The 16,942-nt window shown below is 42.8% G+C and overlaps 1 protein-coding gene across 1 annotated transcript; it reads right to left on the bottom strand.

Annotated features, from left to right (window-relative positions):
- Nucleotides 1-12,238: 12,238 nt before the first annotated feature.
- LOC126988774 (pseudohemocyanin-2-like) lies at nt 12,239-14,841 on the bottom strand. The gene is made up of 3 exons (XM_050847175.1): nt 14,698-14,841; nt 12,986-14,515; nt 12,239-12,846 (listed from the first exon to the last, which is right to left on the bottom strand). Exons 1-3 carry the CDS (start codon nt 14,777-14,779, stop codon nt 12,422-12,424), a joined length of 2,037 nt encoding a protein of 678 aa, XP_050703132.1. The 5' UTR covers nt 14,780-14,841; the 3' UTR covers nt 12,239-12,421.
- Nucleotides 14,842-16,942: the final 2,101 nt, after the last annotated feature.

The following is a 16,942-nucleotide window of genomic DNA, read 5'->3' as shown; positions in this document are numbered from 1 at the left end:
CTGTTTCCCTAATCTTTTCAAATTTTTACCAATTCATCGTCCTTAGCCACCTCACTCTCCCCCTACCTGCCTTCCCCGCCCCTCCTCGTTACCGTCTTAATTAACAGCCCCAAAATTTCTTCTGATGAGAGACTGGCGCAACTGGTTAGAGCGCTGCGCTGCCAGGCTTCACAACCTGACGGGGCGGGAGTTCGAGCCCGCTCAGACCGGATTCTTTCTGTTGACTAGGAGTGGTTACTGCATGCCCCCCCTTGAGCAAGGGGGATGGAGGGTGTGGTGTGTGAGGTCCTGGCATTACCCATAGCTCGACAATAAAGAGCACTTGCTTATGTCGGGAGGGTACCTGCTGGCGATTACGAGTCCAACACGTGATCAGGCCGTGGTGAATCACACAGGAAGGAAATCTCTGATGTAACTCCTTCTTTTTGACTCAATAAACTGAATCCTTCATTCACATCCTGACTCAGCTTTATTCCACATGAATCGTCCATGTCAAGATGGCAGGGATGTTTTCATGCAATATGTCGCAAATCATCAAATGCAGGGGATGGCAGCTGGCGCATGAATGCAAAAGCATCAGCCTCCATGAATGCAAAACACCACACTGAACAACCACACACACCGACCACACACAGCCACCCGACACACCCACGACCCCACACCCACAGACCACACATATACACACCATACATACAGCACACCCCCAACCACACCACCAATATTACCAGCCACAGCCACACAATACCCATCACACCACAACACACCACCACTACCACTACTTCTCTAATACAGCACCACCACACCCCGACCACCACACCCCACACCACCCAACACCCACACACACACCCACGACCACTAATACCAGACACACCACACCCACGACCACTAATACCAGCCACACCACACCCACGACCAGTAATACCAGCGACACACTTGGCCCTTACTACCCTTCGCGGCAGTACTAACACACTGTCATTACACTCTAACTGTCTGTCTTTATTTCACTGCATTTCACCAAATATACTTTAAATGATGAGTACATTGAAGAAGTAGGAAGGGGCAGGGAACTGGGGAAGGGGAAGGAGAGGGTCAACAATCTGTCATGGGTCTAGTGTGTGTGTGTGTGTGTGTGTGTGTGTGTGTGTGTGTGTGTGTGTGTGTGTGCTGCCCCAAGGGAACTCCATTCACCACCTGGGGTTCCTCAGGGCTCTGGTTTTTCATCGTTATTGTTAATAATTTACATCATTGACTAAAAACTTAGTGTGTTATGGATCTTAGTGTCAGAGCCGCATCAACCCTCAAATTCTCCCATATTAAGTTATGCTTATGCAAAATATATAAAAAAAATCGATTTTTTTTCCCATCTACTGATAGGTACTCCCATTGACTGAACTCAAGTACATCAATAAATAACTAAAAAGGGAGAGAAAGCAATAGAAGAGAAGGAAGAGGACATAATCAGCATAATACTTAACACTCACCATGCAGGGGGTGGGCCCGGCTGCTCTAGGGGACGACACATGGAGCTTAGACGAACTTACCTACAAAGAAATTAGAAAAGATTACAAAATCTAGTCAATTTTCACGTCGATTACCAAGCAAGCTTTCGGTAAAAAGTTTAGAGGTAGTAAGTGAGGAGGCAGGGGAATAATCAAGGGCGTTCAAGGAAGTCAAGGCATAAAGTATTGTTTGAAGTTAGAGAAGATATGTGAGGCCAGAGATGAAAACAGACAACTGAGGAGAAGCATTCGACCCATTCAAGTGGTAGAAGACAGTCTTGTAGAAATGAAGGGTGGGTTATTGTTAAGGGAGGAGACAAGATGGACCCTTTAACCCATTCAAGTGGTAGATGAGTCTTGTAGAAATGAGGGGTGGGTTATGGGTAAGGGAGGACACAAGATGGACCCTTTAACCCATTCAAGTGGTAGAGAGCATCTTGTAGAAATGAAGGTTGGGTTATGGTTGAGGGAAGAGATGAGATGGACCCATTCAACCCATTCAAGTGGTAGATGAGTCTTGTAGAAATGAAGGTTGGGTTATGGTTGAAGGAGGAGACAAGATGGACCCTTTAACCCATTCAAGTGGTAGAGAGCAGCCTTGTAGGGACGAAGGTTGGGTTATGGTCAAGGGAGGGAATAAGAAGAACAAGTGGTGACCATCTCCCCAAAGGTACCAACACACAATACCTTAAATGTCTTGAACCAGGATTTTGTTGTTGAATGCCCCAAAGGGAGAGTCAGTGCTGGGAGACTCACAGGTTAGAGAGCTTAGTCGCAAGTTGTCCATTGGTAAGAAAAATAAGCGCAGCAAAGTAGGAGCAGCGAGTAGCGAGCTTTTTTTTATTATTGTTTCCTTTTTTTGTGCCCTTGAGCTGTCTCCTTTGTTGTAAAAAAAAAAAAAAATAAAAAGGAGTATGCAGAGCCATGGGTTTCCTTTGTCCTTTTCAGCATGATGGAGAGATGTAACACTAGTGCTCAATGGAAGACTCATACTACTACCTAACTATCTAAAGGCACAAGGGAACAGCCACTATGCAATAAAGGAATAATACACATAAAGGGCAAAAAACAGAAACTTGTAAAAATCAGAGCCAGTAGTCAAATTTATGCAGCTGGTTCTTTGGGCAAGGGAAAGAGAGAGTAAGGTCTGGGTTTGCTCAGCATGTTGGAGGGAATGATATCTATAAAGGGCAAAATCAGAAAACTATAAAGATGAGAGCCGTAAATCGCTGTGGTTTGAGCAGCTGGTTCACAGAGCAAGGGAGGCAGGGTCTGGGCTGGTGGGGTTCTCCACAGGCCTTGTGAGGACTGGGTGTAGGTTCAGGGCCATTGGTTTGAACTCAAGACAAAAAAGGGTGAGCATTGATTTAGAGTGCAGGTACATGTATATAGAGATATGAGAGATATGAGCTTAGAGATAAGATGTGAAATGAGTTTAGCGGCAAGCCAGGTTGAAGTAGCAGAGTGGAATTCAGATCAATCAGATGAATGAAGAAGGGGAAAATGTGCAGAGGAGACAATAATGGGCTAAGGCCATCAGGAGGGCAGGACATGATGGCAGCCTGTGGGTCTCACTATAAACACTGGCCTGCGCCATAACGGGCTGGGCCATACCATCAGGCCCCTCCAAAAACAAGCCTACCGGCGCATCAGGTGAAGATGTAAAAAAATAAATAAATAAATAGAAAAAAAAAGGCAGAGCTTTAGTTTGTTTAATTAATACTAAGGGTAAAGACTTTGACCACACAGGCCAAACATACACTTGAGGAGATATATGATTCCATCCATTTCTTACTTTCCTAAGCACTAGCAAGTGTTGAAAACAAACTGTATATGTGCAAACATGTAGTTGTTTAAAGCAATAAAATTTGTGTTTTGTGAGGTACTACCAGCATGAATAGGAGACTCATGTCTTGCTTAAATGTGCCATGAAACATAAATTGCTTGGCCCCAAACATTATTGTCTTCGGTCAGAGAGAGAGGATCATTTAGCAGTGCTTATTGTGAGTATCAATATAGCTGATAAAATTTCCAGTACATTTATTATTTGGTAAATAAATGTGTAAAACAAACAATATGTAGTAATTATATAGCAAATATGATACAGTTTACTGTTTCTGAACATGAACTATCTTTCCAGCAAGTTGGAAAGTTGGAAAGTTTCGTTTAGTCGCCGCAACATCTGTGGCCATATGCCGGAGAGAGACAGAAGGGGAAGGGATTATAGGAGAAGGGAACAGATCCCAGGAGGCGGGACACAACCCCCGATTAATAACTGGTACCCATTCACTGCTGGGTGGATAGGGACGTAGGGTATCGGAAAAGCCTCCCAAATTTTTCCACTCCGCCTGGGAATTGAACCTAAGCTCTCTCAGTTGTAAGCCAAGTGTGCTAACCACTGCACCACGAAGCCCCATCTTTCCAGAAAAAGAAGCAAGTGAGGAACTGAATGGATCACCACCTCTCCCTGCAGCCAATATTTCTCTGGTAATCAACTTGAAGACATTAATACACATGTACCATTTACATACATGTGTAAATATGTGTTAGTGGCCAGTACAATGTGTGCATCACTTGTCAACCCGGTAGCAGCGACGGGACAAATTTGTGGCTTTACCATGTAGCAGCGACGGGCCAAATTTGTGGCTTTACCGTGTAGCAGCGACGGGACAAATTTGTGGCTTTACCGTGTAGCAGCGACGGGCCAAATTCGTGCCATGATATGAATCCCCCAAAATAGATGATGCATAAACTGATCCTAAATGCTTTGATATATATTATGAAATGGTTTGTGAGTGATGATTTTTTCTCATTTTTCTCGCTTAGAGGGACCATTAAGAAACATGATCCCCGCTGCTACCGGGTTAAGATGCAGGACAAAAACTATTTACCTTTTTGATATTTTTGAGTATGAATACCTGACAGTGGACACAAAAAAATATCATGTGAATAACATTCTAGTTTGTTGGTTTATGCTCACCTACACATCTGTATGATTGTTGCATTATTATTAATAATGATTATAAATATTATATTCAAATCACTATTGAGGGATTAAATCATCTTGGTCCAAAGACTGTCTCTGACCCTGCCTATCTAGCAAGTGCTTTATAAACTATAATGAATTAATATGAATATTTTCTATTATTTTTCCTGATGTCCAAAACCTAGTTACTGTAGGAATGTCAAACACTGTGCACTAGCTGTGTGAAAAATATCCTGTGAGTAGATTTTGCCTGAAACGGACGTTAAGAAAATTATAATATTTCTGGTCTACGCTTAAGTCTTTCCATTGTATCATTTATTCTCTGTAGTGTGATGCAAAATTTGTTACAGTTTAATACAGTAATTTCATATTTACTATAAATTTGACATTTTTTTGTTGTTTTATGTTCAGCTAATATTGCCAGTAGGCATCCTTGACGGGGCCCTCTGGTCGGCCCCAGTCTGTTTGTGGCCCATGCAAGTGTTTCATGCTGGTGCCTTTCTTGTTTGGCTCATGCTGTCCCCCAGAGCTCCACTTGAATCCCTTGAGTGTTTCACTATAGTCCAAGTTGACAGGTGTTCATCAGGACAGCATGTAGGTTCCCTTCAGCCACTCGGAGATGGCTGAAAATTGCCAGCTTGTAGTGACGGGCAGTACTGTAACCCGTGTCTGGAACAGCACACCAGCATGCTGACCACTCAGCCATCATCTCCACATATGTACTTGCAAAACTATATCTGTTTGGGTGACTTTTTTTTTTTTTTTTTTTTTTAATGGCTAAGGCCTACTGATGAAGAGCCAGGATTCAACAGTATAATGTTGGAACTCATAGGGTGGGTGAGGCAACGCACCCCCCAGCGAATGTCCCCTATGATTGATTGATTGCAATGTGCTAGAAACATGAGGTACCATCAAGTCTTGTAGTGTTGGGTTTCATGGCAGCAAATAAAAGATATGCAGGACACACAGGATCACTGTGGGTTTGGGGCAGCAGACAAGCTCACCAAGCAGCGCATGGAATTTCAGAATAAAAAAATTAAGTTTCACAGGCTGCACAGACTCTGAGGGACTCAACAGCCAAAGTTATAAGCCGTGTTCACACCCTCTGGTGCATGCCTTCCAACAGCAAAATTTATTGTGGTAAGAAAAATGCCATAAAAAATGTATACCATTACATCTAATGTGACCACCTCTGAATGTGATGTTTTATGTTGAAATCCCTTTTTACTTTGTTTACTTTGTGGGAGAGGTGTTGGCTGAGTGGTCAGTCTGTGGGCACGGTGTCCTGGAGGACCCGGGTTCAAGTCCTGTTTGCCGCAACAAGCTGACAATTTTTAGACATCACCAAGTGGCAGAAGACTACCCACATGTTGTCCTTGTGATCACCTATCAACCCGTACTCTAGCAAAACTCTCTATAGAGGATCAGTGGAGCTCTAGGAGGCAGCATGAGCCAAGCAGGAATGGCACCACTATAAAAACAGGATGAGGCAGCAAACTACTAAAAAAAATACTCAATTCATCATAGAATACTGTGTTTTGTGGTGTTAGATACTTCAGTAGATAAACCAACAAGACTGCAACTCATTTACTTATATCAAGAACACTTAATGTAAAATTTTGTTAATTCCAGAAAACTTCCTTGTATCTATATACTGTACATATATTACTAAAAAGTTCATGAATATTTAAAATCTCACGTGCCCTCTGCTGACACCCAAGGACCAAGGCCATCTTGTGTCTCCATCCTCAGGAGGTGTGAATGTCATGTTAGTGCTGAGAGAGTTAGTGCCTGAATCCATTCACACTAGGAAGAAGCATTACAAAATTGCAACATGGTATTGACAACCATTACTATGACTTGTTGTATCCATTGGTCAACACCTGCTACAACATCGGAAAGAGGTACATTGCATGCCTCCACACAAACAGGATGAAGTGAAGCTCAGTCAGGCAGAACCTAGCAAACCTTCTTGACAGGGGACTGAATAATGAAAGTCTAACAACATAATGTGTCTACGTTGGCAGGATGATGAATTATCACGTCTAGCAACCTGCTCGAGAGGGTCATGAAGAGCCTTGGCCTAACCTGCAGGGCTCTTAACATTGCCACCTCCCAATACTTTTCACCATCTGCTCTGTCATGTTCCTCCTTCACTTGGTCACCCTCAAATTTAGGTGATGGGGGGGAGGGGGGGGTGATGCCACATGTTATTATGCATTACCTACCTCCTTAAAGCCTCTCCTCCCACTCATTACCTAAGCTTGAAGACGGGAGGGAGTTACAGGCCAGACAGTGTGCCATTTACTTCACATACATACATCTTAACCCGGTAGCAGCGACGGGCCAAATTTGTGGCTTTACCGTGTAGCAGCGACGGGCCAAATTTGTGGCTTTACCGTGTAGCAGCGACGGGCCAAATTTGTGCCATGATTTTAACCCCCAAAAATAGATGATACATAAACTGATCACAAATGCTTTGATTTTTTCTAATTTTTCTCGCTTAGAGGGACCATTAAGAATCATGATCCCCGCTGCAACTGGGTTAAACCTACAAATATCTATTATCTCTGTGTCATCACTTACACAACAAAAATGAGGTTCTGCTCCCCTTTATGCTTTGCCCTAGAGGTTTGTTATCATTTCCCTTGTCAAGATTGCCCTCAAGTATCAGTGAGTGGAGGGATTTTTTTTACCACTTCAATGTTTTTGTTACTCATTCATTTCAGAGGACCTTATCAGTACCATTTTTATTTCTTTCCACCGCATATCCACTCAGTACCTTCCTTCCCTCACTAAACTGCCCTGGGTGTGAGAGTGGCAATGTACATCTGGGTACTGATTTCCGAGGGGGATTTTTGTGCCTCACTTGTATTTGTCATATTTTTTGAGTGTTCTAAATATGAACAGCGATTAGCGGGCTTTTTTTTCTTTTACACTTTTTTGTTGCCCTTGAGCTGTTTCTTTAGCTGTAAAAACATTAATAAATAAAAAAAGAGTTAAATTCAATGGTATTTTCATCTCTGTAACCGTCATCCTTTCCGTTTCAGACCGGGAGCTACTACTTACTGTTGTAGCTTCCTATTGTAAGCACACGATATATTCAGACAGTTATTTAAGATAGTCAAGTGTTAATTCTTATCTTGTTTTCTAATACACACCTCGGACGGATTGTTCCTGTTTATAATTATTTTAGTTATGATTTTAGGAGTTATTCATTATCAAAAATGTGTTCTGAATAAGTTCCAAGGCTTGTGTGTGTACAGAATAGCAGTTTCAATTGTTTCGTTTTTTAATGAAGCTGTGTTACTTGGTCCTCCATGTTGTTCATTAGAGTTGTGGAGGTGATGCTTAACCCGGTAGTAGCGACGGGCCAAATTTGTGGCTTTACCATGTAGCAGCGACAGGCCAAATTTGTGCCATGATATAAACCCCCAAAAATAGATGATACATGATCTGATCACAAATGCATTGATATATATTATGAAATGGTTTGTGTGAGGGGTGATTTTTTCTCATTTTTCTCGCTTGGAGGGACCATTAAGAAACATGATCCTTGTTGGTACCAGGTTAAACAGGATGATCAAAACACTGCTTTAGCACAGAGGGGGTTAGTTCTAAGTAAGGGTCATATTATAAAACATTCCGTCGCCCAAGAACAGATATTTGACAAGGCTTTTGTAGGAGTTGTGGGCATTTCCAGGGGTAGTTTTATGACCCTCGTAGTAGTCTGACCCTTTTTCTGTACCATGAACCTAAAGAGACGCTATTTAGAACCCAACTGACTCTCTTTGACCTTTAGAAATAACTGAAAGTGTCTTATAAAACCGACCTAAATGTCAGATTGTGCTGGATGTTGTGTTGATGATAGTGACTGGTGACTGGTGATGATGGTGAGTGGTGACTGGTAATGTATGTAACTGGTGACATGAATGTTGGAATGTTTCGTTTAGTCGGCGCAACATCTGTGGTCATATGCCGGAGAGAGACAGGAGGGGGAAGGAATTATAGGAGAAGGGAACAGACCCCAGGAGACGGGACACAACCCCCGATTATAATACCTGGTACCCATTCACTGCTGGGTGGACAGGGGCGTAGGGTATCGGAAAAGCCACCCAAGTTTTTCCACTCCGCCCGGGAATCGAACCCGGGCTCTCTCGATTGTGAGCCGAGTGAACTGGTGACATGATAATTGTGAGTGGTGGTGACTGACTGGTGATAACTGTGACTGGTGACTGGTGATCATTGTGACTGGTGATGATTATGACAGTGCTGGGTGATGACTGACAACTGTGCTAGGTATTCTATTGATTACTTTGGCTGCATCACAAGATATCCCAGCAATAGCCAACACTGAGTAGGAAAAATGCTGAACCTATAAACATTTACCCTCAGAAGACCAGGATTAGGGTAAGAGAGAGGAGGTGAGAGGGTTCAAAGTGGTTAGGTTTGGTTAGTTTAATTTATACATAGAAGGTTAGTTTTTAATACTCGTGATATGCTTGGCTATATGTTAAAGCTACATCAAAACACACAACAGAGAGTTTTGTCCGCCATTGTGTTACGGGTGAAGATGTAGATATTTATCCTACTCCTTATCTAACTGGAATTAACTGTTATAGAGGACTCAGATTGCATTTAAACATGTATATTTACCTCCATGGCTGCACCGGGCTCAGTGAAGTGTCCTGTATCCCACATCTGGAATCCTGTAAAAGACTTTCACCACGCGGGCAACACAAGTAAATAAACAAAGTTCCAACAACGTCAGAGTGAGGGTTCCCAACAGTCATACTTTTAAACATTTCGGCGCCCAAGCTCATATTTGACAAGACTTTAAGCATTTCCAGGGATAATTTAATGACCTTTCTGATAGTTTGGTATACCTAACAACTATTAAAAAAATGATTATTCACGAGGAATTCACGAGGATGCCATCTCTTTGCGAAGTTATACGGTTCCTTTTCCTCCTTTTGATCCTTGAACAGAATGAGAAGAGAAGGGAAAAGAAAGAAACAGAACAGAAAAAAAAGTAAAAAAAATTATATAATAAAGTATCAAAGTAAGTCCAGAAATTAATAAGCGGTCATTGTCTCGAAATTTGCAGGCTAACCTCTCCTTAGTAATTAATCCAACCCCATTGATCTCTTTTTTGGCCTTTAGAAATAGTTGATGTGAGAGGCGAAATGTCTGAATAGGAGTTCCTTAGGGTTATATTTTTAAACATTTCGGCGCCCAACTATGTAAATTTTGGCAAAAAAAGAGAAAAGAAAGGAAGAGGAGACGTAAAGAAATTCAGAAACTCAAAAGACCCAGACCGAGAAAGACCGAGAAAGACCACAGACCCAGAAAAAGTTACATCAGGGAGTACCGTTATGAAGGCAAGACTCCCGACCTAAATTCAACTCGGATATAAAAAAAAATAAAAAAAAGACCAATCTGGCAACTCCTGACCCGCCGCCATTATTCACCGAACGTTTTTTTTTTTTTGGGGGGGGGGGGGGGTATTTCGTTGGGGATATACCCCAATGGAGGAAGCCGGTGCATGTCGCGCAAATCCCCAGACGGCTGGACGAGAGATACCCAATTCTTTTCAAGGAGGCCCAAAAACGGGGCTGAGGGTGTCGGAAAGAGCCCACCTCCCAATGGTAACTGATAGGTCTCGAACCCACGCCTCAGCACCCCGCCGCAGGGCAAGGCAGAGACTCCACCACGGGACCACGGGAGCCCCCCTTCACTGAATGTTACACTGCACAAATTTTCGCTAACCTCACCGGCCCTTAGAGAAAATACGCACCATATTGTGGGGTGATAAGTGTTTCCAGAGTGCCAAGAACAGTGATGGCTCCACATGTACGGTGAAAATATAGTATTACACCCAGACTCAGTTGTGGCTTGGGAAGCATTTACTTAGCATGGCAATGTAAATTTGGTGTTCTTTGAAAAGGGAGTGTCTGTGAATCTGTGAATAGTGAATAGCGAAGTCTGTGAATAGTGAATAGTGAAGTCTATCAATAGCTCATAGTGAAGTTGAGGGCAAAGGCCATTGCTGCGCTTGGCCTCGGTGCTCATCTTCGTGCCAGTGTGAATCGTGAACGGTGCTTATGTCTGTGGTATAACAATTTAGAGTAGTGTTAAGACAGGTATAAGGGGGAACAATTCATGCAGAATGCGTCTTCCTGCCACTCAAGCAAGCTAGAAAAGAATGGCTTGATACGTAATTGTGCACTGAATTACATCTAGAACTAGTCTGCCAACAGTCCAGAACTTGTGGTATTTTATGGATCGGGAGATCAACTTCATTATAGGTTGAAACGAGTTATACACCTTGTCAGAAAAGAGACTGCATAGCCTAGTCGACTCAGTTCCTCCTCGTCCGCAAGAAATAGCAAATTGAGAAGAAACGATCAACAACCGGATATCAGCTTCATGGTAAGTAAAGACGTGCGAATTCTTTTAATGTGGGGGGATTTTTATTGTTTCGTTCTTTATTACTGGCCGCCACGATCAGCCAGAACTATTGTTCACTTCCCGCCAGAATGTTATACTACTTATGGTTGACTTGGCCTCGGCTGCAGTTCAACTATTGATATACTTCATACCTGACCGGTGAACACTCTGGTGACACAGCTGGTCGAGGTTTGAACTGCAGTACTGAAAGGAATAGTGGAAAGACTGAAGATGTGAAAAAATCCTTATAGAGAGCCTGGAAAAGATGGTGTGACTGAGAGAATGAGGCTGCTCTGGAGGAGGGGGAGACGACGTGAGGCTATGTAATATATAATACAAGTAAAACCATATATTCACGAACATACTGGGTATACTGGTTTGTAAGCAAACCATACCCAAAGTGTATACAGTACAGTGATCGTGGTTGGTCGAGAGTCCATATAATTAACCAAATAGAAGTTCTTAAAGTAGCCTAACTAATAGAAACGGTAGTTTCAGATTATGTGGAGATGATTAGCTAAATTTGGTTAATCTTAAGGATCACCACTCCAAACCAATATTCGTAGTAATTTAGCACGTGAAAGAATTATTAATATAATGCATTTTCGTATACGTTTTACCTTGGGAAGGGGCCAGGGGGCAAGCCTCGTTGATTATAAAGTTGGGTGGCTTGGATTTTCTAAGTCCATTGTTGTTGCTCCTTAATTAAAATGTTAAAATTTCCATACCTTGGACAAAGATCCAAGAAGTTGGAACGCTGTGACTGTAGCTCCGGTGTCTTTTTTTTTTTCTTGTAAATTCAAGTCTTTACCCCAAGTTAAATAAAGTATTAGTAAGCTCTACAGACCTTACAACTCGACTTGTCGTCACATAGACCTACAAACCAATAGTAATCACAGAGCACTGGACTGACCCAGAAGCCCCGCCCCTCTGCCGCAGCTAGGGGCGCTGAATGGTTGGTTGGATGAAAGGATGTTGGAGATAAGAGATAATATTGCCGTAGAGGGAGGGTGAAGGAGGGGGCGGGGCTACCGGGCACTGCAGTGTACAATGACGTGAATATAGTTTACCTCATGAATCCCATTAAACCTCGGCAAGGTTTTGTTCACGTTACCAAACTGATACACTCGCATCAACATTGCAATTAAACTGAACTAACTAATATCCCTTCAGTTTAAACGAAGCTATCGATTGAATTAGTTTCTAATTGCGCACCGTCGAGTTACAGTGCCTACAAAAAAATAATAAATAAATAAATAAAATCTTTACAGCTATTGACTTGCTAGGCGAATTCAGACAAATATTCAAAAAGAATAGTTTATTCTTGTGATATGTCTGTAGTGTCAGAAATTTAGTAAACAAAAGTTTTGAAGAAGACCTCGATGATGAAGGCCGTCCCGTCGTGCTACAAAATATTATTTTTTCACATTTTCATGCATCATGCTCAAAATGTATGACCCAGGATGATCAGACCCCACGAGAAGATTTACTGGCGGGGCAGGGCGATGAAGACGTTGTGGTTGTAGACCTTGACCATGGTCTCCTTGAAGTTGGGTACCTCGTAGAAGGTCTGCTTGTCAGGGATGCGACGGTCCAGCGGGTAGCCGAAGGGCCTCTTGTCGGGCTGGACGCCGTGCACGCCATAGTGGTGGTACTTCTTCATGGTGATGATGCTCTCATCGTTGACGTCCTCAGCAGCGTCAGTGACGGCCACCCACAGCCTGAATTGCACGCCCTCCTCGTTACCCTTGGGCAGCAGCAGCCTCTTGGGGATGCCGGTGGCGCTCTCGTACATCTCGAGATTCTCGCGAGCCTCGGTCTTCTCGACGAGAGTCTTGTAGGTGAGGGGATCAGGCACGGTGATGGAGGCCTCCGAGCTCTTGCGGACGATGTCGTTGCTGCCTGGAGTCACTGTGAAGGTAGAGAAAATAACAATGGTAGATACAAGACGAGTTGAAGAGTTGTATACTAACATTTTAAAGTGTTCTTCAAGTAGTAAAGACAAAATTAAAATTTTGCAAATGATATAATATCACTCGGTTAAACTTACGAGTCTTGACGAAGAGATCCATCTCAATGGCAAGCCAGCGGCCCTCGTCGAAGGGGATGAGAGCACCGTTGCCGTCACGGTAGGGCATGGCGAGGATGCGAATGACAGCCTTCTTGGGAGCGCCGTTGTTGTTCTGTACCTTGATTTGGTAGGAGAACTCCTTGTGGTTAAGACGAGGTGTGGAGGCGAAGATGTCGAAGAACTCGGTTTGAGTGTTGTTGTCATTGAAAGCGTTGACCAAGTCCCACTTGTATTCCTCAAAGTAGGTTTCGAGGGTGCCCTGGATCTGGACGTCGGTGACATCAATTCCGGTGAACTCGAGCTGTTCCTTGGTGTAAGGAGGGAGAGAGTCAATGTGCTCCCTGAAGATGTTGTCGATGGTCTTGTGCAGCCTCCAGGCGGCGGGGTCACGGGGGTACAGCTCCATGTGGCCGACCACGCCAGGGGGCAGGTCGTACTTGTCCTTGGGGTCAACCTGACGGTCGAGCATGGTGTAGGCCAGGGTGGTGAGGTTGCCGTAATACTTGCGGTTGGGGCTGTAGTAAGACGACTGGATGATGTCACCCAGGATTTCGATGCCGTTGTCATTTTCGATGTTGATCTTGTTTCCCTGCTCGTCCTCCACATAGCCGTGGGCAATGGCGTCGTGGATGCGGTCCACCATGTGGACAAGCTCGTGGATTCTGCCGACCCTGTCGACGTCGTGCAGCTGGATGTCGTCGTTGCGGATGGGGAAGGGAGCACCGAACTTGTAGGTGGTCTGGGGAGCAAAGCCCTCGTGCAGGGGCTCGTCCAGTTTCAGCCCCTCGAGGAGGGGCATGTAGTTGGAGATGCGCTCGGCGTCGTAGCGGTTGAGGAGCTGGTGGTAAACGTAGAAGAAGTTCTCTCCCTTCCTGTCGATGTGGTAGCCGTAGGTGTCCTTCCACCAGAATGGGTTTTCCAGGTGCATCATGAGGTGGTGAGTACCAATGCCGAGGTCCTCACGGTAGTAGGCGACTCTCTGTTCCATGTCGTGGAGGTTGCCAGTGAAGTTGTTTTGGAAGACGATGTTCCTCAGCTTCATCTCGTGTGCCTCGTAGGCTTGCTCGATGACCTCGGCCTTGGCGAAGTAGTGGGGCTTGACTTCGTAGACGGCTGGCAGCACGACGTGCTGTGTGAGAGGGGAGTGTTTGATGGCATGGTAGGCGGCGTAGAGGAATTCCTCCTCGTTGACTCGCTCCCTGAAGTAGGCGCCGTTGCTGGAGACACAGTTCCAGTCCTTGCACTGCATGAACACCTCGAACAGCATGATTGCCTCCTCCAGGTGGCGTTTGTTGGTGGCGGCAGCCCAATGCTTCTTCTCCAGCAGACGTTTGTGTGTGAACTCGTACATGAGCTTCTGCACGGCGACGCCTCCGTCCTTGTACATGGAGGTATCCGCCACTGGGTTGAAGGTCATGGCCCTCTCCAACATGTTGCTGTCGCGGATTGGCTCGAAGATCTTGTAGAAGGCGTAGTTCACGTCATGCTGCTTCTGATGTGAGGGTACACCTGAAAAAAAATCTTATAACTTCTCGTGGAGTAAAAAACATTGATTATAAAGTTTAAATGTTATTAAGTAATATCCTATTACGTGTGTTTGAAAGCTGTGTATCAATATAATCTGTGTTCTGTGTCACTTGGAATTACACGGTTGGTGTTGAAAAAGGCAAGTCTGAGAGGGTTTAACTCACCGTCAGGCTCATCCGACATAAAGCCGGGCAAGGCGACTGCGGCGCTGAGGGCCACCAGGGCAAACACCACCAGAACCTTCATGCTGGAGCTAGTGCTGCCTCTGCTGTCTCTCCTCTGTCTTTTATATCCTTTGGGTCTCGTAGCCTCTTGCCGGCGGGTGGGGTGCTGAGAAGGGAGATATGATAAACACTTACTACCATGATAACAGTTGTTGGTCACCTCGTGTCACTATGCTATACCTAGTAATATCTACTCATATGCATCGACGTTTACTGCTTCCATACTTAATAATTAACGGCATGTTGATAAGTAGTATGACAGGATTATTTCAAGTATTTGAAAGATGTATTTTATAAATATTGTTGCCATCATAATTTATCTTTTTTGTCATATATGTTACTTATACTTTGTTTCGTCAGGCAATCAATAATTTTGCATGCATATTTTTTTTAAGATTCGGGTACAGCGGAACTTACTATAATTACCTGAGCAAACGCCTGTTGCTGCCGCAAATGTAGGTATTTTTCGACCGAAATCGTTCATTATCGTTATCCTCATAATTACTATTTGCAAATACATGATCTTCATCCTTTTATTGTTGTCTTCGTTTTCACTGTCGTCGCTTAATTACATTAATATTAATAATATTTAACAATTATAATGGTAGTAGTAGTAGTAGTAGTAGTAGTAGTAGTAGTAGTAGTAGTAGTAGTTGTTGTTGTTGTTGTTGTTGTTGTATATGTATAAGGAGTAGTGCCATTAATAGTAGTAGCAGTAATAATAATAATAATAATAATAATAATAATAATAATAATAATAATAATAATAATAATAATAATAATAATAATAATAATAATAATAATAGTAATAATAGTAATAATAATAATAATAATAATAATAATAATAATAATAATAATAATGATAATGATAAAAATATATAACCACTACAAAAAAAAAAAAACGCTAGCCCAATACTTACGTCTTTTTTTCTAATGTTTTAATGGTAAAAAAAAGTTTCAATCAAAAATGTTATGTAAATTGTTGCAAGATTTAATCCTCAAATAAACAGTAGAGCAATTTGTCAAACAATACAAGCGTGACTTCGTTAGGTTCGCGGATACTATCAGAACAGAACTATAGGCATCTGTGGTTTACAAGTGTCATTGCTGTAATGCAACATACATTGGTATGACCAAATGCCAACTACGGGTCCGCATCTTTGAACATTTGGGTCGATCGGTGACGACCAGCAGGCCACCAGTACAACACAGCGTTACGTGTGACCATGACCCAGAATGCGACCATGTGATGCGCTGAGACTCTTTATCAGTTCTTCCTACTCGTGCAGACACTATAGAGCTCCACTTGATCAAAACACTACTGACGGTCGGCACAAGTCGAGCCAGGAGAGCCACAAGACATCCCTCAATCTTTATTTTTTTTTTTTTACATCTGTTTTTCCATAATGCTTATTTTAAAATAAGTAATCTATATTGAGAGGATTCACCTTTTGGACTTTGTGTTGCTTCACTTTACGATTATATTCCAGATTCATAAATGACAAGTACTGACATGTGTTTTTAATTCTTGATTTTTTTCAAGATTTTTATCAAGTTCGCTTATTAATGTAATTTATATAACCGGCCTCTTTCCTGTTTTTAGAGATTGGTATTGTTTGTTAGTCATGTTTTTATTTTTTTATTGTAGATTGCCTGAAGATGAGGTGAAAGTTTTCAGAAAGTGTCGCGACTATAAACAAGGTCAGTCTATCTAAGTGCTGGTGTTTCTTTATATCATAAGACTCTACTTCCCAAAGGATGTTTCCTTTGCCCAACCCACCGATTTCCCACTCAATCGTAGTAATACGTTTGGTGTTGCTAACTTATAAGCAGAGGAATGGTACAGACTGATGGATTGCCCGCTACATTGGCCTAGTAGAGCCCAGACAGATAGGCATGCATCCTTAAAAACGGAAAATATTTGACACAGGATAGTAACGCAAGGTTCACTAAAATTCCGAAGGAAGCTGCACTTTTAAGTAGGAAGTAAAAGGAAAATAAAAGCACAGCACACTATTCTGAACCTAAGTAGAGAAGAGCAGAAATATGAAAACATAATCAGAGACAAAGTAGATAAACAGAACTTACAAAACCTTTATATATGAATAGAGAAGGAAGTTGCGAGAAAGTTCAACATGATGAGAATCAACTAGGTAGCAACTTAAGGTTTCGGTCTAAAAAATAA

Source organism: Eriocheir sinensis, chromosome 70 (assembly GCF_024679095.1).
Source record: "Eriocheir sinensis breed Jianghai 21 chromosome 70, ASM2467909v1, whole genome shotgun sequence".
In the NCBI taxonomy this organism is placed as follows: domain Eukaryota; kingdom Metazoa; phylum Arthropoda; class Malacostraca; order Decapoda; family Varunidae; genus Eriocheir; species Eriocheir sinensis.
The sequence above is the reverse complement of the archived record's forward strand: the minus strand, read 5'-3'. Positions and strand labels throughout refer to the sequence as shown.